The sequence below is a fragment of the Engystomops pustulosus genome, chromosome 3 (assembly GCF_040894005.1).
Source record: "Engystomops pustulosus chromosome 3, aEngPut4.maternal, whole genome shotgun sequence".
Classification (NCBI taxonomy): Eukaryota; Metazoa; Chordata; class Amphibia; order Anura; family Leptodactylidae; genus Engystomops; species Engystomops pustulosus.
Genome location: NC_092413.1, coordinates 49,032,032 through 49,055,947, shown reverse-complemented (window position 1 = coordinate 49,055,947; position 23,916 = coordinate 49,032,032). Strand labels below are relative to the sequence as shown.

Genomic DNA, 23,916 nt, shown 5'->3' with positions numbered 1-23,916 from the left:
CCAGTTCTTTGTTTCTTGTTATCTGTATCCTACATATACCTCTGTACATTTAATAGTTTGCATGTGCTAAACAGGGGTAGGTGAGTGTTGCTTATCTGATGTCTAATTCCAGCACCTTTAAGTTATTAATCTTGATTTTTTACATATGTATAAGATGAACATATCTAGCTAGCTCTAGTAGTCCCATAGAGCTAAAAGGAAAGAGGCTTCAACACTGGAATTAAAATTACAACATACACATTTTTAAATGTCCTCACTTGAGTAAAATACCAGTATTTTAGGCTTATTTCAAAAATAGGATACATGCTAAATCACAGAACAGAAATGTAAATGAGATCATTGTAAAAGAACACTGATGAAAATTAGAAAACACTTTCGGATACCTGCAAGTTGTTGGTGTCTGGCACCCAGTGTGAATTACCTTGGCTATCTGACAGACTCTATTTAACTGACAGCCTAACTTACCAGTTTTCACTGACTTTGCAAAAATGACCAAAACCCTCTGACAGTAGGCTGTCCAGATAAAGGCCAAAGGGACCACCCTATCAGCTACAGCAAGAGAATTTAGTCTGTGATTTCTAGAATATTATATCTTTACAACATCACAAAGTCATTCAAGTCCCACAAGAAGACTGGTCACCCTTTAAAGACAAATGCAAAAGCGGACAGGATTTGTCTTGTTATACCGTGTCTTGACGTTTAAGAGCACCTGGACTGAAAGCCCAATCTGCAGTGACCAAAAAGAAAAAGGCTAGACTCACCTTTGCTGAGGAGCATGTTGTGTGGACAGATGAGAAGTGGTCCACCGTTCATTGTAGTGATGAAAGCAAGTTTCATTCATTTGAATCTGATGGGTAACAGTATGCTTGTTGACAAATTGAGGAAAGACTGAACCCAAAGTGTGTAAAGAATTCAGTGAAGGTGGCGGAGGAAGTGCCATGGTTGTGGAATGCTTTCTGCAGGAGTTGTATCTCTCATACAGCTACATGGCAGAGTGAATGCAAGCATGTATCAGAACCAACAACATGTGGTTCCTTGCAAGTCAATGCCCCCTATCACACAGCATAACATTGAAACAAATAAAAGGACCAGCACAGTCCTAGATAGAAAACTTCTGGAAAATCTTTAGTGACAAAGTTATAACCAAGAAACCCACAACAGTCACAGAACTTTGGAAGTAAGTAGAAGAAGAGTGGACCAAAATCCCATCAGAGCAGTGAGAGAGACTAGTGATGTCCTGTGACCGCAGATGTGCTGTAGTCAATCACAGTAAAGGCCTGAGCGCTTCCTACTGATTGGTGACTGGTGTGACCTTCAGAAAATTTAGCTATAATCTTTCTCTGTGCTACAGGCTTGGCTGTTCTCTAATGTTCTCTGTTCTCAAAATAAAGGTTTTATGTTCATATACTTTTGTTACTTTTGATGCATGGTGCTTACTAAAGTAAGCAGCTCTTAGTGCTAAAATAAAAATGGCAGTGTTACAATGTTAGCATTATCAGAAATCTCAAAGCGGTCTGGCGCATTAATGAGGGGGCGTGACGCGCGGCAGTCACTGCTGCCCTATGGAGTGACCGGGGCGGTCCGGACCTCCTCCTCATGAATATACCAGACCGCTTTGAGAGCGGTCCAGCGATTGTAATGTACAGCGCGGCAGTGTTAGCGTCATCGGAGGTTTCGATAACGCTTACATTGTAACATTGCCACGTTTGTTTTAGCACTAGGAGCTGCTTACTTTAGTAACAGGGTGACAAACCCTCTTTAAAAATCCTTCAAATGTTCATCAGTGTAGATGAAAATATCAAGTGAATTCATCTTCTGGGTTTTACTACAAGGGATGATTGTTCATCTCATAACATTTATACAACCTCTGAGATAATTCAGCAACACAAAGGTTATAAAATAATCATGTTATCATAAAGCTTAGTTTCCACAGTGAATGAAAGTTACGATTATACATTAACCAAGAACATTCAACTGTCAGGAATATGTGCAGATATGTAAGCATGGATTACAGAAAGGGTCACAGAAAGCCTTAAGGGAAAATGTAATTACTTCAGTGAAAGCTAATTGTCACATTTGCCAATCAGATATGGAGCTCACTGTATTGTGGGTGTAGACATACAGGAGGCATAAGCTCTCATGATATGGGTGTGTGCCATATACTCTTGTCGAGGGGCTTGTCATTTTCCATAGGTCAGAAAAGATACTAAACCAACATATAATAATCTTGAAGAGAAAATATTCAATTAAGAAAACATAAAACAAGAGCGAACAATAGAAATCTTTGTAGAGAAATATCCCTGAAAAACATTCATTTTATCGGAGATAAAAAAAATACATATAAAATTTATTTGTTTTAAAAATGGTGGGCATACACTTTAGACTTAAAGGGGTTGTACCAAGTTCCAAGGGAAAACAATCTGAGTGATGGTTGTCCGGTTCTATGCTACACCTGCTGCTTGTCCAAACAAGACCACCCATCCTTCTCTTAATCAGTGGGGAGTCGATTAATGTTACCCTCACCCATCAGATTGCTATGCCTTATGCTGTGACTGGTTGATCACAATAACTTGGTCCAACCCCTATAAATATGATTATATCATGCATATTTTTTCAGACAGTACAAACATTTTTTCAATATTTTCTATATTATGAGTTTAGAGGGTTTTTTTAAGTTCTGTTTTATAAAAGAGATGAGGACACCGTGCCCGATCTGCTGTTACCAGCATTTAGAGAGATGCTTTACAGCAGCCCTATAGATCAAATGTAGCAATAGCCTGGAGATCATCTTTCATGCAGATGTGTCACATGTGCAAAGGTCATTTTAAAGGGGGAGTAAATAAGGGGAGTAAAATTATAAATTTTCATTGTTATCCTTCCTGTGATGTTAATGACGCTGATGAAGAATGAACAGAATTGTGTATGGTAATAATAATAATGAGACACAGAAACACATCAACAAGAAACTTTCAGAAGGCCATCTATTCCAAATTATATCACCAAGGTCTCCTACAGGGAGGATTTCAGTGGGAATAGCCACCTATATTATATGTAATTACATGTCTGTCCAATGTTAATGTGACCTTGGGAATCTAGGGAACTATTCTGCCAGCTCATTACACATGCATGCTTGTCTGTGCTGACTGTGTACGGGGTCAATCTATCCGTGTATTGATACCCAGTAATCCTGAAGATGAGTGTGCATATAGAATATACAAACATCATGCAATGTTTCTATGAAATCAGTTTAAGCATGTTACTACTGGCACTTCTGTAAATCCAGTTTAACAATGCAGGGAATTTCCATGGAAGAATAATGTTCATATTTGTGTGTCTGAAAGAATATTGATGTGCAATGATATACCGTACCAAATCTTGAAACATTTGAAAAGGAGTCAAACATGAATCAGTATCAGATGTAAGTCCTGAAGTGCAGTGTTTTTGCTTCCTTGTGTCCTGCTTGCTGCTGCTCTGGACAGGCTGCTTCCCTCTTAGGGAATGCGCACAAGGTCAGAATTTGATCAGGAATTGACATCAGTATTTTTAAGCCAAAACCAGAAGCGAAACCTACACAGAGAAAATGTTATAATGGAAAGATCTGTGCAACAACCCTGCCGATGCATAGGGTAGGTAGTTGTTGCGAATAGTTCCCTCTCTATTTTAGGAGCTGCCAAGTAAAAATGATCACCTCTCTAGGAGGTCTCAAACAGTGGGGAACTTTGTAACTTTGGAGCCACTGCCTGGGAAGGCAAGAGTTAACATATCTATTGTCTATAACCAATGATATGTTGTGTTTTATTGTAAAGCAAGCTGGAAGCTGATTGGAGAGTGCTGCCACCTTACTAGGGGAATAAATAAACCCAAGCACATGGTCTGAAATTTTAGTGAGCAGTGAGTGAGGAACAAGGTCCTGCAGAACTTCCATCCAGCCACACCTGTAGCCAGTCAGGAGACTAGGCTAGTGCAGAGGTCCACTGTCCAGACTCAGCTCCATCTTACCCAGCCCAGCCTGAAGTTATTACCAGGCTGTGAGCAACCCTTCCTGTGGACCAGCTATCTCCTCCCAGCTTTCCAGCCTGCTAGACCTGCTGCTGTTAGGCCGTTGCCTGCTGTTCAAGTTTGAATAAAGGACTACGAGTTGATTTGCACATCGTGCCTCTGTGTGTTCCCTGGATGATGCTGCTTCACCATCATGGGCTCCCCATCCTTTACTACCTGTCATGGGTTCCCCTGTGAATCATGTTTTGGTTCACAGGTTCACTCATGTCCCGCTCCGTATCCCCGCAGCCCGGCTACACTCACCTCTCCCAACTCCAGCGGCGTCTCCTGTGTTTCAGCACGCACATCCCACCACCGAGTGCGTGGTCACGCCGGAAGTAAGTCCAACCCGCTTTGAGGCAGCTGTGGTTAAAACCAGGTACCACTAAGACTCTGCTCCCAGGTGTTGGCTTACGTCATCAGTGGGTCCACTACCCCTAAATCCTGACACCACCCTGGGATCTCTATTGCTTCTCAGGGGATGCCCCAGGGAGAAACTCGTTACATCAGCCTCTCCCTTCACTTTTCTTGCACATACCACCTGCTGGAGACCTGCCAGGCTGCAGGCCCGTTTTTCCGTCCCAATACAAAGCACCGTGACCGTAGCGTGCCCAAGGCCGCATAAGCCACTCCGGTATTCAGGGCCCCGGCTGTCTGCAGCCACTGAAGAAAGGCTAGGTGAAATCCTGACCACTAGTGTCTTCCCACACTACTTCACATTCAGATAAATTTGCCATACAAATTAAAACCTATATATACTACAGTGGGTGACATCCAGACATGCAATTGTGTACATGACTTAGTATTGTCCTGTATATATTGGCACTGGCCAGTACAATTAGCATGAGTGACTACTTCTTGCCTTTTGTCTGAGACATGTTTTCTGTTTTAAAGCGGAGTGAGGTGGAAGGTTGATCGCGGTGAAGATAATCCCATGGAATTTGAGGCATGTTGTGCCATGTAATTGACCAATGCCTTAACTTTGTGAGGCCTATTAGGGTGTACAAGTATAGGTTGTATACTCTGCACGCCCTGATGCCTGCTTTTACCAGTGGAAGTTGTAGCAGGCAGAGATGGAAGACGTCCTCTCCCTTCAGCACCACGACTACATCCATGTCTTTTAATTTGTGCTTTCCTTCTTTGAAAACACCTGCAGAACTGTAGGAGGATATACATGAAATCACTACTACGACTTAAATTGTAGTACTGTATTATGCAAATAGTACAAAGACTGGTAATGTAAGGTCACACTGATGCAAATACTACTAAAACTGGTAGTTTAACAGAACACTGTGTGATGCTGTGTGATGAAAATGTAGAACGTACAGCAAGGGTAGAGGGTAGAGCCTTCTCTTGAATAGCTTAATTACGACGAGAAGACAAGCTAGAGGGAGCCAACACTTCCACAGACTTAACAGCACCGACAGCCTTCATAGAGTTCCCTCCAAAACTACACAAAGAGCAATAAAAAAAACCAATAACTTATCCAACATGCCAGTTATGAATTCCTGGTCCATCCCAGCCAGAGGCCAAATACATATCTGTGATCATGGCAGTGAGGCAAACATGTGCCTGGGTCTCAGTTTGTTCTGGTGGTCTGGCAAAAGTAGATTTACTCAACTCTCAATAGGAGCATGATAAGTGAGTTATACTTGGTCTCAACAGAATTCAGAGTGCCCTCAACCTCCCACTGAGAAGTTAGAATCCAGTCCTGGTTTTGATCCAAGTTGAGATGTCATCTAGATCTACCTGGGGTGTTTGTCTATACACTTAATAAAAGCAAGTCACCCCTTTTGCTGATGGTTTTTGCCTGGGGGAAGTATTAACCATGGCATGAAGAGCAGGAAGGATCTTCAAGTGTGGACCCCCATTTCCCCCATTAGTCTAGCACAAGGTATTTGAATTGCTTATACCGTTTGTAATCTACACTCTGTAAACTGGTATATATCTATTATGTGTACTGTTTTTCCAGTGTGCCCTGAAGGCAATTAAATATAAAATTTAATGTGCATTGTTCTTTTATTTCAATCCACGAATCCCCCATGTCTTGGTTATATACATGCTAATAGTTTGTGGCGATCTACTGTACTTATAAGGCTCTGTTTCACTGAGGCTAGTGAAAGTGGACTTTCAGGGGTAAGTCAATATGTCTGTCAATATAACAGCCACCAAATAAAATTGCAGGCCCAACAATTTTCGAAGGCAGAGGAGTCACTGCTTCAGACTCTTTCAGATCATAGAAATTACGGCTGAAATCCTTGGAGAATTTTGCATCTAAGGCAAAAAACGCCCTGCCAGACACATTTTTCTCTATTAAGGTAAGATATACTAGCAAACTCCACTTTAACCCCTTCCCGTTCCCTGGCATAACTATATGTCCTAAGGTGTGAGTAGTTACCCCACCACGACATACAGTTACATCATGGTGATTGCCTGGGCTCACCGCAGGATTTCAACAGTATGTGAAAGCCAGGTTCATTCAGTACAGGAGTTCTTGCATCATAGAAAAATATGATGCAAAGACTCCCTGAACTGCAGAGGAGTACTACCCCAGATTTACTAGAGCTTTTAAATAAATTCAGTTTGTCAAGCAACATTTCAGAGATTATTAAAACTGATACATGATGCACCAGTCTTAATAAATTCCGCTTTCTGTTTTTATAGTGATAATAATTGAAAAGTAAAGGGACTGCATTTGTTTCTTTGGAAAAAAAAAACACAGATGACACAAGGGGGACATGGAGCAGATACAGAAATAAACTGATGTACACCTTACAGTATAATTTTATTAAGTGTAATGTTTATTAACATCTTATTGTTTCAGTAATGTATACATTCTCTATTGTCTGTAGCTTACATAATATATTATTCACAATATCATACCATCCAATAAAATTAATCATTACAAAAACAATAGCATAATTAATATGTCATCAAGACAAGGATAGGATGGAAGGTATGCAAAGGATGTACTAATTTTTGTACTTATTTGCAATGTTTTACAGGTTTAAAGACATTTAAGTGGCTTGTCTCCCTTAGAAGCACCCATTTAATGTTTCATCAAGGTATACGAAAACATAAAAGGGCATCACTGTTTAAGTTCACCTTGTGGTTGGCCATTCTTATAGTATGACTGGGAAATATGCAAATATGCTTTCAAGGATGGGAAAAGGCAAACCATGCCTCTTTTGGCTACCTTGTAAGGCAGCCCTCTAAACATCAAGCATGACTTGCAAAAAGACAAACCAGTGTATCTATTCTAAAAGGAAAAGATTCCCAACTCTAGACAGCACTGGTTCAATGTCTTTGTGTCTGGTCCAGCATAGGGAACTGGTGAGAGGCCTTTCACTAGGGTCAGGAAAAAGGAGCTCTCCTTACATAGACTTTTCCACTTAAGGTCACCTTTCAGGGTTTGCAGACTTACAGCCATTGACACTTCATTGGGGGATTCTGGGAAATATTCAAATACATCTTCCAGGATGAAATAAGGAAAACAACCCCCCTTAACATTACGCATGAATGGGTTGGAAAAATTGTTGGAAGTTCCAAGTTCAATGAAGGTTCCCCAACATGTCTATTGGTCATCATGTAAGTGTGGAGTGAAAGGTTTGAAATCCTTTATTATAAAGGTTCATATGGATACTGAAAAAGATGGAAAATGGTCACACTTATGATTATGAACTGGTGGATCTTTGGATCCGCTGTTATAAATAGAAAATCAATGGCTATAAAGGCGAGTCACCATTAAGGCTAGTGATTGGCTCAGCACCCTCCCACATTGTCTTAGCTATGGTGTTGGAACCATAAAAAGTCTATTCATATCAGGTCTGATTGACTTCTGTTATCATTTTAATGGTGGAAGATAATGGAGGTCTGAACAGGGCTTCAGATAGTAGGCAAATATTACATGGCTAAGCAGATTCTAATATTATTAATTATAATCTTTATAAACACAAAGAACAAAAAGAAATGCATAACTTTTTATTGTACAAATTTAAAGCTTTCTACTGCAACCAGAAAGTTGCTTTAAGTCACCTATGTTAAGGTTACACTGCTATACTATTCTACTAAAGATTGGGCAAAGCCGGTCCCAGTAGCATTAGCTCAGAAACTAAAAGTACATGCCATATCCATTTTACTAAGGCTGCTTTCACACGACCGTTGCGAGACGTATGTACGGCCGCAAGCTTGCAGCTATAGGTACGTCCCCCATAGGCCGGCAATGAGTGCACGGAGCGGTATGTGTGCAGCACCGCACCACACCGCTCCATACACGGGGTAAAGATAGGACATGTCCTATCTTTCCCTGTGTTTTGGTGCAGTGCACCATGTATATCTATGGAGAGGGAAGGGGACATTCCTCCTCCTCTCCATGGCACTGAACGTATGCCTGCCCAGCTACAGCCTGGCGGACATACGTTTGTGTAAATGCGCCCTAAAATAAGTGGATACAGCAGTTTTTTTTATAACAGGAGATGCACAACACATTTTAGAAATCTAAAGCATTTGTATTAAAGATTTGTGCTGTTCTAACACAAATATATATAATCTATAAAGGTTTGCATGTCTTATAAATAGATGATCTAATGTAGATCTAAATATAAAAATATGAAATTCACAGGTGTATGCTAAGTTCAGAAAGGGCAGGACCTCAGTGTGCAACGAGGCTCAGTTGGTCCATGTAAGATACAAAAAAATATAGTTCAACAGGAATTGTATAAATCTATAAATATCACGCATCAAATCTAAAATGTTAATGTTTCTGTATCTCTATAACTAAACACTTAATGTCTGGATATAGTGACTTATAAATCAAAATCATTACATGAAAAATGAGCAACACGAATAATGGCGTATTGTCAATGTAATACTGTTAAAACAGAAAAAGGTGACTGGACTAACAATAGTTTCCAAAAATAAAACAACCTTAATAAGGCTACTTTGGTTTGTTCTTGCTGGTCCACATCAAAAACGTCCGATTTTTGTACACATCCCTTTTCTAGACAATCTGTGCTGTCTTGCACATTCCTGTTCCTCAAATATATGCATCTACTCCTGTTAAAGGGATCCTGTGAGCAGAAATTATGTGGTGACCACTGGAGACCACCAGGCGCTGCTGTTGGTGTTGGCAGAGGAGCCATAGTGAGGAAAGACTGATCACTTTTTTAATGTGGGCAGGCTCATAATCAGTGACGGTGTGTGGTAAAATGGCGGTTCTGAGATATAGCAGGCCTAAGAAGCTAAATTGAGGTAAAATATTACATATTCCTGTCAGAATTTGGCAGCAGGCCTTAATTCTGATATAGTCCTGTCACCGGGACCCAGTAGAGAACCCATAGAGGCAAATTACTAGCTGCACAGGTAAGTATGCTCACCTACTGGGTGCACAACAGCAAGGGAGGCTTTTAACTCCTTGTGAATGATGCAAAATGAGAAAAACAATGGTCAGTATTCCACAATACAGTAAGCAAATATCCTCCACATGTTTCAGACCATTTTGGTTCTTAGTCATAGATCTAGAACTAAGCAAAATGGTTTAAATTGCATAAGATGATATTTGGCTACTGTATCTTTCTGTGCTTTTACCGGAGCACAGTTAAAGCTGGAGCTTCGCTTTTACAGACCATGGAACACTGACTGTCGTTTATCTCAGAGGAAAATGATTGTCTATAGACAGGGGAATACCAAATTTATAAGTAATTTTCTGCTGTCAGGTTCCCTTTAAACAATAACCTTACTTTCTGTCAAATCATCATTTGGTAAGCATAACATATCCATTCCATTATCTTATGGGAGTGTGTCCTAACAAAACCTTATTGCTATGATGCATATGTAAATGAAGCATCTTTGTAATTTGTTAAAATATGCTTCATTTTATTCATACAGCTCCATTGCAGATTTATGACAAAAGTCTGATCCTATTAAACTTCCTCTGCTTCATGTAGGTTGCCACAGACCGGAAAGAAAGTAATGGCTACAGGGTCAGACTACACAGGGTTAGTTTGTAGTCTGTAACCATAGAAACACATTGACCTGGATAAGATAAGATGCTCTGAAGCATGTTATCAATATATATAGTGTTGGGAAATAATACATTTACAACTAAATTCTTTAAATATACAATGTAATATATTTGTAATTTATACAAATCTAAAAATATATATTATGAGAAATCTCTTTTATAGATTAACAGTTAGCTGGGATATTTAGTCAACTTTATAACCAATCTAGGGGGAAGTCAGCTACAGCCATAGACCATAATTTCCTTCATGTAAAAACAATGGGATAGCCGTTGCAAATTTTTTACAAATTGAAATACTTGGCAGAAAGAAAAATGGTATGGTATCTACTTACAAGCTCATGGTGCTTCCATTTAGCACATTTCAAACAAAAAAAATCCACCCAGTGGCAGATCTCAGTGAAGATGTATCAAATATAATAAAATAAAAATGTGGTCTTCAAAAAATCCATAGGTACAGCCCAATTTGACATATGGGATAAATAAACATTTACTTTTGGGTCAATTCAATGCAAATTATCTAATTTACTAAACGTGACACAGGGCAATAATGTAGACTGGCCTCCAGTAGGCCCAGGCTCAAAAATTGTCCTGCAACAAACCACACTATTGGTTAATAGATTATAAACCATTTAGTCTTTGGGGGTCGATTTACAAATTATCCTATAGATTTTATTAATCTTGTTAAGGACATGACCACTTTTAGCCTGCAGGACACAGCGGGGATGGGGGTGGATTTTTCATGCCTTATACTCCAATTTTCTGGACTCCAACTTATGGAAAAGTCACAATTCCTGGTGAACGACCAGGAAATTGCAATTTTTTTACTTTTTTAAAAAGTGGACATGGAACAGCAGGAAGCAGACCATGTCAAATTTACTATTGCAGTATTCAATGAGAGGCCCAAGCCTCTTAGTATATCCAGCACTTCAGGAGGGTTGGTACCAGCACCAGGCATACCTGGGCCCAGAGTTGCTGGGGAAGGCTCTGTATCCAATTAATCCATAGGGTGGATATAAAATAACCATGAGGGGGCTGCTTGGTATAATAAACTGGGAAGATTTTAGGGAACAGGAGACAGTTTTGGTTCTGAATTTTTAATACCGCCACGTGAGTTCACTGCATAGAGGCCCACTGAGGCTTTGTCATCCAGGGGCCTACTGAATCTTGGAGCCGGCCCTGCACTTCAGCGTTTCTTGATCTACCATTTTTATTTGAGGAACAGTGTTGGTGGCCAAGAGGATTGTGATTTTTGATGGTGTCATTTTGGGGTGTTTTTGGTGGCCTTTTTATTTATTTAATGTTACCAACCCTTTCTGGGTGGGTGAAAAACTAATTTTATTTTATGCCACAAACCGCAAAAATAACACATAAAACATAATTGGATTATTCTGCAGGTCAATGCGGTTACTGTCCTTAATTTCTAGAACAAGGCTGGATTAGGTTTGCTCTGAATCATTCCCTTTGATGGGCTTTAAGAACATACGTTTAATAATCATATTTTGCAGAACCTGTAAAGAAACAGGCAACGAAGAGCATTGCTTTGTGGCATTGCTTTGTGGCGTTTGGACTGAGGTTCTACATGGTTCTAAAGAATATTGTCAGAACAATTTTTGCTACAAGCAGAAGTTGCAAGTTTGACAATAAACATTTAGATATGGAAGTCACATAGTAGCAACCATAAAACACTACATATACTAGTCTTTTGGAATAAATGTTCTTCATACATCCATGTCCACCATTTTTATCTGCTAATTATTTTGATGCACATTTCAATGTACTGTGCTCTTCCCATTGTAAGTCCAATATCTTTTACTCTTCTGTCTTAATTTTTTGGACTGTACTGTTCAGCAAGTCCATTTTCCCATCCCGTAGGCTCATATGGATTGAAAATGGTTTAGGCTTGATACTCAATCCGTACTCACATTCTAAGTTCAGATTTTCCTCTGGATTGGCACTGAAGGTACACTGATGAGTCAAAATGGAAGCAAACAGGAACAGCTGCATTTTTGATAGCTCTTCCCCTATACATCTTCTCTTACCCACTGAAAAAATCATCACATTGCTGACTATATCTTTATTAATAAATCCCTTGTCATCCAAGAATCTTGATGGGTCAAATACTTCTGGGTTCAACCATTTCATAGGATCATGATTGACTGACCACTGATTGATAAATACCACAGTATTCTTGGGAATATTGTAACCCATAAGATTTGTTTTTCTCGTGGTTGCATGAGGAATGGTGATGGGAACAAAACTACTAAAGCGCATTAATTCATACAGAAATGCCATGATATATGGTAAACTGGACTGGTCATCCACACATGGCAAGCGATCTCTTCCAATGACCTTGTCTACTTCATACTGCATCTTCTTCTGAACCTCTGGGTATCTGTATAGGGGAACAAAAACAGATTTTGTTGAGTAGAATTAGATACAAGTCTTAGATATAAGTTCTCTCCAAAAAATACATTTATTTAGATGCCGGTGTGCACCCACAAGCTCCAAGGCACACACATGCATTCCCATTGAGTAAACAACTAGCTAGATAGAGGTCTAACCAAAATTGCATTTCACCAAGTCAAGGGATCTTAGTCCAACCAGCTGTTACTTAGCAGGTATGTACGAATTTACAACAGAATTTTGGTCTTTATTGAGCTTGAGCTTTGGGATATCCATCTTTATTTGGACCTCTGACTAGATGCTGCCCTGCTTTTTTATATGTGATTCAGCTCTATTTTTAATATTTTAAATTGTATATCAAAGTTTGAGGCCTTATACTTACAGTATACATGTGCAGCATGTTATTCAGTAAGGTGTCTCTATTTTGGTCTTCAATGCAGCCTAATTAATATCATTCATGGTCAAATGACTTTTGTGGGCAAGTTATCCCACTTTCCTCCCTAAGGCTACATTCACACAATGTATGCCCGCTATATTGTAGTACGGTGGGCAATCATCGGCATCAGATGTCCTATCTTTCTCCCGGCACCATACTGCTCCTGTTGGCGCCGTGAGCCCATTGCTGTATATAGGAGACATATATACGTCGGCGGTATATACGTCCCGCATACGTTTGTGTGAATATAGCCTTATGCCATAATGTTTATCTTTACAGCTTTAATTCCTATTTAGATAATTTCGGAAGACCAGCCAGGACATCATCTCTATTCAGAGTCGGCTCCAGGTTGCAGTAGGACCCTGGGCAACAGAGCCTCAGTGGGCCCCTTTGCAGTGAATTCACATAGCAGCATTAAAAAGTCTGTCTCCTGTTACCTAAAATATTCCTTAGTTTATCATACCAAACAGCCCCCTCATGGTTATTTTATATAGCGTCCCCCTCACCCCCTATGTATTCGTTAGATAAAGCTCCCCTAACTCCCATAGATTTCTTATGTGGGCCCTGGCACTTGTGTCCAGTGCTGGTGCCAGCCCAGTCTCTATTAGGCTGCATTCATACGGCCGATATACGTCCCCCTTACACTTCCACAGGCTCGCAGTGCCCTACGGGAGCGGTATGGTGCAGCACACGTGCGGCACCGTACCGCTCCGTAGCCCGGGAAAAGATAGGACATGTCCTATCTTTTCCCGTATTACGGCGCCGCGGCCACACATCGCTATGGAGAGGGGCGGGGGTGAGCTGCGCTCACCTCCTCCTCCTGTCCCCGCGCTGCAGTGTACCCGCTGTGCTACGGTGCGGCGGGCACACGGCAGTGTGCATGTAGCCTTAGTTTGTTTTACTGGACAATCTCACCTCTTGTTTTCACTGGCTGCTCCTGATGGACATTTCCTGATGCCACAAAATATGTTAATTCTCCACATTTTGGGAGTTTCTGCTCTAGCCAGTTGTCTCTGCCTGTCTTATATCATAGACCATGCAACTAGTAGAATTTTTGGATTTAATGACAGTTATGAAAAACAAGTACAATATTCTTTCACCCCAAAGAGTAAGAGTGTAAAGGAAAATAACATGTCTTTCAGATTAAAGAGAAAAGTAATAAACACAGCCATCTATAACCATATGATTTATAATTGGCCTACAAATAAAATAGAAAATTAACTTATTCTTTTACAAGACATATGACAAAAAGTAGCGCATTAATTAAAATATCTACAAGGCACCTATGAAGCCGTACAGTGGTGTAATCTTGCTATCAGTATATTTATAGTAGATGCAGTTGCACAGAATGGGGCTCATTCAGATGGGGATTTTTGACACCAGTAAGCTATCTTTTTTTGCAGATAGCATATTGACCAATTGATTTGTCTGGGTCTGTTCACATATCCAATTTTTTTCTATGATGTGAAGAGATTTTTTTTCTCAAATGCAGACCACAGCTCACCAAACAAGTCAATGGTTTCACAAAAAATTGGACAGCTGACGGATGACATCTGTATGTGGTCCATTATTTCTCAAATTTTGAGAAAAATAGATACAGATACAATATAAAATGCACACAGATATCACATGTCCGCATTTTTTGCGGAGACGTAACAGCTGTGTCCGTCTGAATGAGAAGATAACAAAACTGTTTATATAGAATGGAAATTCTGAATGGTTAAAAAAATATTTTTTTATGTGCTCAATTCAGAGTATTTCTGCTAAATAGATGTATTGGGTATGGCACTCGTGGTGTAGTGTGTAGGTGCTTTCCTTTCTCACCTACTGATATCATAGACTTTAATAGACTTAAATGCAAAATGCTCCTCTTCCCCTTTAATTAGAATTTATGATGGTATTTATGTGCCACTTGTCTTTTGAACTCATAACATGAAACACGCTCAATTATGCAGCGTATTGTATAACGTGTGTCTAGCATGGGAAAAAGTCAGTGTAGCTTATCTGTTTCACAAGGTGTGTGGCTGGATTTCTTTGAACAGAAAGATACAAATAAAGACTTGCTCAGGCAGACCAGAAGTAATTCTGCCTCTGGCTGTAAATAAGCCACTTCCACTCTAAAGTCAACATAAAGTTGAGTACTACATGTGCTTGTGTCAAAGCACGCTTCCTGAGAGGGCGTGAAGTATACACAAGCCGTGCAGAAGGTCCACCCTTCTCCTCAACAAGTCATGCAATCTGTGATAGAAAGAAGCCAAAGACTCTCAATATATAACACCACCCTCCTTCAAATATGGAGACTTTCTATGTTATCACAGTTAGCAATCTCCCAGATTTAGCTGAACTATGAAGATTTTAGAATTCCTCTTCTTCTAAATCCGGCAAATTCCTTCAAGGTTCAAATATTGCATTTTTTATATTTACTGTATATGTAGCAGCTATTTATCTAGGTTAATGTGTAGAACATACACATGGGGGTCATTTACTAAGGGCCCGATTCGCATTTTCCCGACGTGTTACCTGAATATTACCGATTTGCGCCGATTTCCCCGGGATTTTGGCACACGTGATCGGATTGTGGCGCATCGGCGCTGGCATGCACGTGACGGAAATCGGGGGGCGTGCCCGTACGAAAACCCGACGGATTCGGAAAAACCGAAAAAAAAAAAAAGGTGTCGCAGAGCTTGCACTTACCTTCACTCAGCCCGGCTCAGTGTATTCCAGTGCGTTCCTGGGAACTTCAGCGCAGCAGCGCCACCTGGTGGAAGTCGGAGGAACTGCCTTAATAAATCCCGGTCGGACCCAAATCCAGCGCAGAGAACGCGCCGCTGGATCGCAAATGGACCGGGTAAGTAAATCTGCCCCATAATTTGTTAATAAGAGGAACTATGACTGTAAACAAATTTAGTTATTTGTTGTAAAACATAAAACTTATTGGAGGGAGAGAAGTATGGTCACCCATAATGCCAAGATCCCGAGTTTGAATCTGGCCAGCAGTCACATCAGCACGGAATATGTTTGTTTCTTTACCCTTTCATGGGTATCCTCAATACTTGTACCCAAATCTCATCAGCTCTTCCACTCCCTTGGTCTTACTTTGGCAAAATATCTCTCTCTATGTCTCACTAGATTATTCATATCCCTCTCCTCCCTTTTAGCATTGGTTGATTTATGAGCAACGGGAAGTCTCACACCAGAAACAAACTCTTCATCTTTTGCATAATATATTAGAGAACGGGAAGGGGGAAGATGAATAATAAATGTTCTATGTAATAGAAATCTATATTAGTTTTATACAGGACATTTTTGATCTACTGCAATGTCTGGAAGATGTGGGCCACCAGGTTTGTCCCAGCAAGTCTCTGCTCCCATATAGTATCAATAAAATTTAAATGAACAGTGTGCCCTGTACAGAAGCATCCCTGGCAACCCTTGTTAAGACTTTATCTTTGATTCTTATTTATTGTTCTTTTTTTTTAAGACCTTTTGTGGAAACCTCAGCTTGAATTGACCTGTGCTGCCTGTCCTGGGATTGCACTAATCCACTAGAAATTTGTTTGTCCCCACTTCAGCTTCTCCCCGATCATGCTCTGCTTAACCCATTTGGTGCCTCACAATGCATATCTCAACCAGCCAAGGTCAGCTGCCACCTACACGGTGACTATTCCAAGAGGTAGCAACCTGGTGACCCTGTCCTGCAAGTACCAGAACAATCCACTGCTTTATAAAGCAATGATATAATAGTTTAAGGATTTACATCTGAAAGTTTTCACAACCATTTTAGCACCTAGACATGAAAGACTAAAACATCCTAAATATTCCCTTAAGCGTGCAGTATAATAAAAATCATACTCAGGTCAAAGAAACAAACAAAGCTGCCAACAACAACATGTTTTATACGGATGTTAGCCAAAAAATGATGCCCAGGATGAAAGGTTTAGAGGTAAGGTGGGGGCTATGGTGATTCAGCTGACAAGCAGTCAGGCCAGTGGTTTTTGCAAGGATTTCTTAAAAAAAAAAAAAACTGTGGACCATAACATTGTAATTTGCTGCAACAGAACTCCGCACAGCATTAAGAATCTTCATATATACTTTGTCCAGCACTTCTCACATGACCTTATAATATTTTCTTGCCATGAAATAATTTTGCCTTTTTTATTGGATGAAATCAATTGGCAAAACGTTTATTGTTTGTTTTACTAATGTCTTCTCAAGATTTAAACATTATGAGAGTGCCTAGTCTACAGTGAACTTCTTATCCTCGGATACAGCTCCTGGCACCTTTCCCAGACTGTGGTGTTACTTAATATTGAACTACTCAAAGAACGAGTATATTCAGCATACCGCAAGACTCTAACCCACAGAGCAATCTGAATTCCATGTCCTTGTTAAATGGCTATTACCATTTAATCATATCCTAATACACTAGTGGAATGGGCCACAACCTTAAAATGTGTAAGGGTCTAATCTCTGCTGAGGCAAAGTATGAAAAGGCCAAGGTCATTTCAGTGTTCTTTGTCATCTAATATATAAAAGGTAGGTGTGTGTGTGTGTGTGTATATATTTTGGAGCCAAATTTTTCACCCTACACTTTCCAAAATACTCTTATTGTTTGCTGTGGCAGTTGGAAGCTGAGCTGTGATTGTTTGCTGTTCTGCCACAGGTCATTAATATGAGCTCTGAGCTGTGATTGGTTACTATAGGCAATGAGTATAAGATGCTTATGTGTGAGGTAAGATGGATAGGTATACAGAGATAGGGGGAAACTTTCTAGAAGTGTCTGTTGCAGATACCCATGGAAACAAGAGATCAGCTGTAATTTTATAAACTGCTGTGGGAAAATGAAGAGAGAGACAGACAGTTGGAGAGAGAGACAGTGAGAAACAGAGATAGATACATATAAAATATATTTGTAAACCCATTCTATTTTGTTATAGCTAAGAGCAGTTATTTACTATCCCGGGCAGCACCAGGATCTAAAGCTAATCCCTTATATAAACCATTGTAACTTAGTATTGCAGTCTCCCGCTCCTTCCGATCGGTCTTATGGAACAATTGGAGTGAGAGCCTATCTCACACTCAGTAAGAAACAATATTTTAAAGGCAAATGATATTGCTATTGAGATCTCTCTTTTTTATTTCATAAACTTTGCACTAAAGTACAGTGTTACATATGTTGCAAGGGTAATTTGTTGGAGGCTTACTGTAATGCGCATTAAAAAAATGACACAAGTAACCCTTCTATGAAAAATGATATATCACTAGAACGCGTTTGTCAAGTATAAAGCAATCAATAGGCTCATCAGATATGTCTTTTTAGACGGTCTCCATAGTGGCGTAGAGCACAGAAGACTCATTTGTTACAAAGTGGCCCATCTAAGTCCTGAGAGGATAGGTGATGTCAGGGATTCAAAATGGTAAACTAGAAAGAAATTGGGTTTGATAAGAACTGATAACGGGTATACCAGACATAAGAAAGGAGGGGTCCAGCAGTGCTCCAGGAACAAAAACCTGACCCAAGGTGAACTTAGGTGTTTATTAAATTTATTTTAGATTACATGGTTTTTTTTTAACCCTAAGCAACAGGATTCCAATGTATGTCCTAGCTCTGTGTACAGTGTTCAAGTCTACAAAGTATTTATAAACCTCTGGATAGCATCTTTTATATACAATAATCTAAAGACAATTTAAATTCATAGTTCTTTGTATCCAATATAACAGGTGTCTTGCACCCGTTGATCCGGCAGCTGTGAATGTCCATATATGTGATGTTAGACCCTTCGTTGTAGAGCATAATGTATACTGTATGCACCACAGTCCTGTTACAGTACCTTGACTAATATGCTGGAAGCAGAACAGATACAACAGTGGAATGGATGAATGGATAATAGATGGACAGAACATCCAACATCTAGAGCCTGGATTATGTGCTCAGACTGTTTAGTACAATGTACTTTGTGAATAACTGAGAAGATGATTTAGCAGAACCTACTGCCCTTTCTCAGTACCACATGATCTGCATACTGAGTAACTAAAAGATTGAAAAAAGAAACATAAAACTATAAAATCTGTGTAATCTCTTAGATTTTTCAACCAGGATCAATGTAATTAATGGGGTCATTTATCAAAGTGATCAGAAAGCACAGCCATTACTTGTTAAGAAGTGGAATTTGTTTTGGGTCGTTTGCTGAATTATCCATTTACCAGCTAAACCTTGGGGCATGATAATCGTGTCTACCGCACCACTGCTGAGACCCGGTCTATCAAGTAAATTGAAAACTTACTTAATAGTTCAGCACCCAGTACTACAGACCATGAGAAGTCTTCATCTTTGTATTATTTAGGAAATATAACACTGATGGATGGATACCACTAGTCATACTGCTCTACTGGTGTAACTGTCGAGCCAAGGCATTGATCACGGCAGTAATGTGTGATAAACATTCGATTAGTGTTATGTGTTTGGACCAGTAGTTGTACAACCTCAAAAATAAATGGCTGAAATCCAGACAGAAATTGACATGAACATTGCCCTGCCAGGACCTTATGATAGTATTCATGGAAATAAGATTAAAGGAAACCTACCATCTTGGATCTACCTCTTAAGGTTGATCTGGAGGCAGGTTCGTCTAATAAATACCATTGTAGCCCTTTTTAGGGCTAATCCTTGAGTGGCTGCTGACTTTGGGAAAGTTTCATTAACCTGCAAATTTGTAAAAGAGGCTACTGGGGCGTGGAGTAGCTGGAGCTGAAGCTACACAGAGTGGCTCCTCCACGCCTCAGTACCCTCTTTCGATCATCCTACTATGTCATCTTCAGCACGCAGCTACCATGAGCTGCTACTGGTCCATGCTATGCATGTACTATGTGTACAGAGCTGTCACCTGCGCGTATTTTTCTCTGAAGCTCAAAAGAGGCTTCTGGGACGTGGAGTAGCAGCGACGTGTAGCATTAGCTCCGGCTACTCCATGCCCCAGTAGCCTCTTTCACAAATTTGCATACCAGATTAATAAATCTTTCCCAAAGTTAGCAGCCACTCAAGGATTAGCCCCAAAAAGAGCTCTGATGGTATTTCTTAGCTGAACCTGCCACCTGAACCTGAGATGGTAGATTTCCTATAAGGTCTTGACAGGGCGATTGCGCATGGACTGTTAGAGATCACAATGTCACTCCATCTGTGGCCATTTTATTGTTATACATCAAGAAAGCAGTGCATACATTTTAAGAGATCAATATTGGTAAATTACCAAATACCCCTACCACAAACACTTTATATAAACGTGAGGTAAAGTGGTCAACCCCTTTAATATATAATAGCTGTAATTTATGTTTCGTCTATCCCTTTAGCCTCCATAATTCTGTCGGGGTTTATTCCACATAAGGCATTCTTGTCAATAACTAGAAGGTTAGTTAATATTTTACTCAGCCTGACTGATGTACTATCCTTCAAGGGTGTTTCTTTAATGAGCCGCAGTCAAGGGACTTTTGATAAAGTTGTGTAAGCACAGTAAGTGGATCCAATAAAAGTAATTTATTGATATCCTTGTGGAGCAAGCTGTAAAGCTGTATACACAAACACATCTCTCCACATCAACCAAACTGATTTTTTTTTTTAATTAACATCCATAGCCCAATAAATAAAATACTCAGTAAGATAATAGATAGATAATAATTTTATTATTGATGAGGGCTTGGTCACTGGGACCCTCAGTGGATTATGAGATCCACACCACGCTTTATTCGTTATGAAGATGGGATTCCACTATTTCCATCAGTTTCATACAAGTAAAAGAAGTGGTGATCCTATATATATATATATATATTATATATACATACACACACTTCTGGGAAAGCTAAACAAACCTTAGTTGTGTGAATGAGGAGGTCCCTGTTGTCAATCTCCAGTGTTCAGATAAATACTTGTGGGATATCCCCTTTAATTTTGTAAAATGACAAGTTTCACTGCTTCCCAAAACCTATATTTTATTTTTATATAATGTTTAACTTGTGCAAGATTGTATACATATGTAGAAACAAAAATCTGTTTGGTATTTTGCTACAGTGTATCAGTCTGGACACCATGCAATATCTTACAGGACATTGCTTAGATAGTCAACTCAGAGCAGGTTTGATGCCCTATAATTTCAACAAAATTTTCTGCCATTTTTTTCAGACTTTTTTAACCATGAAAAATATGATTAAAATGCAGTGAACAGATGTTACAGGTTATTCAAGGAAATAAATAATGTTTAAAAACACAGCAGGTTTTCTTGCCATTTTTTGAACATTTCCTGGAGTCATTTGATTCCTTTGAAATGTATTTAAATACACTACATGCTCTGGATCTGGTAGTTTTATTTTCTACCATAGATTTCATTATAGGAAAAAAGCCAGAACTATGATGCTGGAAAATAATATGGTGATTGCATAAACAAAGGCAAGATTTATAAAAAAAAAAATTCACAGAAATACTGAGCTATAGTGTGTTATTGTATTAAACAGGGGGTTAAAAAATCCTCTACAATTATTTTTGTATTTTTTGTATTTTTTTTTTTTTTAAAGCAGCGCCATCAGTTTAATCTAGTGATAACTAATCCACAAACTAAAGAAGCCAAGAGCCTCTCTTACTCCTTCACTAACCTCATCTGGATTTCAAGTTCTCTACTCAAGTTTTCCCAACACTAACTCAGACCTGGAGAAAATGATGGAATCATCTACTCCAAATGTAACTGGAATATTAGAGTCATCACAGCTTTTCCAAGCAATTGTAAATTTCAAGTCCCACACTATAGAATCTAACTACAAAGCCTCACCCTCCTATTGATTGCACTGTTATGGAAATCCCACAGCAGGTGTTTTCAAAATGAATTGATGTTTAATATTTATTATTTAGCTTTATTGTAAATCAATAAATACATGTAAAAAAAACGGAATTTCCTACCTGATGAGGAAGAAAATGAGCCACTGCAGAGATGTGGACAAGGTGTCTTGGCTGGCACCAAATATATCACAGACTGTGGCTGGAATGTGTTCAGTGTCCAGAAGTTGGAGACCTATCTTTCCATTCTTCACCTCCACTTTCTTTTCCATTCTGTCTTGGCTTATGATGAAACTTTTTCCTTCCACTTCACCCAAGATGTGGATAAAGGCGTCCATCATGTCTCTAGTGACACCCCACACGGCTGTCTTGAGATGTTGGATGAACTTACTGTGAACAAAGTTGTAAAAGTCGTCATTGACCTGTTGGAATTCACTGAACACTGTCCTGATAGGGTTTGGGAAGTGCTGGAGCCAGGGCATGACATCTACCAGACTTCCTGCACCCACTGTCCTACCAAATTTATCATTGTTGCTGAGCAGAGCTTGGAACTCCAAGTCCATGTGGCTATAGCGACGACCAAAGCATACTGCACACATGACATTAGCCACTGCCACCACCAGATGCTTGCCAGGGGTAAAGTATTTGCCCTCCTCACCAAGAGAAGTGAAGAGCATTACCAGGTCATGGATCTCACTCAGGACATGTTGCCCTAGTCTTCTCTTAGTTTCTGGATTCCCAGTGGAAAAGGCTCTTACTGTGGAATGGGCAATTTTACGATGAGCTTTCCATCTTTCATTGTAGAGTCCGAATGCCAGGCTTCTGCCCCCTGACACAAATTTAAAGGAAGCAAACCCTGGACGACCTGCAAAGTCCGCTCCTTTCTGCAGCAGAGCTTGTCTGATGACCTGGTCTCCATTCAACACCACCACTTTCTGTCTCCCCAACTTGATCTGGAAGATTTCTCCATATTTTTTGGCTAGTTCTACAAAAGCCAAGTGAGGAGAGTTACCCATCTGCATAGCATTGCCAATGATGGGCCAAGGAAAAGGACCAGGTGGATAATTTGCTTCTGACCATCTGGGCAGGATCCAAAACTGGAGCCACTTAAAGACATAAATGGCCACCAGTGCGCAGAGAACTGAGAGCAGAAGACTACTCATATAGGAAGGAGACACCTCTTCATGCATCTTCAACATTGCGACTTAAATCTAAAGCCAAACCCAAAGAAAGTATAGGATTAGATGAATACCCAAACTCATCAAGATAGTCTAAAGGTAACCCACCATTTTTTTTTACCCCAATTCTACTGAAGGACAAACCTGAAAATGAGAATTCACCTCTATACATAGGATTTACTACAACAATAACGGTTCATGCCACAGTTTACCCGTAGTCCAGACAAGCCTTCTTCTAAACTCACTTCCACCACCTAGAGATGCTTTCCTAAAATGCAGGCACGGATTGAGCCCATGGCATGCACACCTGTAGAGCAGAGCAGCTTAGAACCTCCTGGATACCTCCTCACATAATCCCAAACACATTTCTGCCTGATCCAGAGCATCACTCGTGGTTACCCTCTATGAATCTACCTGGGCTGGAAATGATGCCTCCACCACTTTGATCTCAGGAGCTTTATACCCTTCTCAGTGGAGGAAATTAAGTAGCTTCAGAAGAAGTGACTTCATTGTCTTCTTATCGATGATAATTCAGCTTGAGGTGTTGGGTATAATTAAGAAGATCCTGTTGCAGCCCTTAGAAGTTTGATGCAGGTCAGGTCCACATTGTAAAGTAGGAGGTGAGACTTGCTCCTCAGTTCCCCAGCATGGCTTTTTATATGAAGCCCCCCTCTTGTCCTACTGTGTGACTAGTTTCCTCCCCGGGAGGCACCATCTGGTCACCGCCCAACTCCTCACCATTGGACTCTTAGCAATTACACCACTTATTGGAAAGCTGAACAGCTCCTGGATCGCACTGATTTTCCCTTTTCCCTCCTCAGTGTGAAGTTAGGAGCTGACTTCATCCGGAAATCTACCTTATATGTAATTGGTTGAAAGATCTTCTCATTACAAGGTATTATCACCCATTAACCCTTGCAGTGATATGGTAAGGTGAGTCCACTTACAAGTAAACCTCAGCTTGTATGTTGAAGGGGTTAAATGTTTGTTGAGAAGAACTGCAGCAGATAGTTCTACTTTC

The 23,916-nt window shown here is 39.9% G+C and overlaps 1 protein-coding gene across 1 annotated transcript; it reads right to left on the bottom strand.

Annotated features, from left to right (window-relative positions):
• Positions 1-6,821: 6,821 nt before the first annotated feature.
• Positions 6,822-23,716, bottom strand: CYP1B1 (cytochrome P450 family 1 subfamily B member 1). The gene is made up of 3 exons (XM_072140739.1): positions 23,310-23,716; positions 21,841-22,928; positions 6,822-12,452 (listed from the first exon to the last, which is right to left on the bottom strand). The coding sequence occupies exons 2-3, from the start codon at positions 22,914-22,916 to the stop codon at positions 11,870-11,872; spliced, it is 1,659 nt and encodes a 552-aa protein (XP_071996840.1). The 5' UTR covers positions 22,917-22,928; positions 23,310-23,716; the 3' UTR covers positions 6,822-11,869.
• Between the last annotated feature and the right edge of the window lie 200 nt (positions 23,717-23,916).

Excerpts from the sequence above, each read along its gene's own strand:
- CYP1B1 (XM_072140739.1), bottom strand. The coding sequence starts at position 22,916 with ATGTTGAAGATGCATGAAGAGGTGTCTCCTTCCTATATGAGTAGTCTT. Across the intron at positions 12,453-21,840 it reads CTCATTTTCTTCCTCATCAG|ATACCCAGAGGTTCAGAAGA; the intron begins GTAGGAAATTCC and ends TCCCCTATACAG.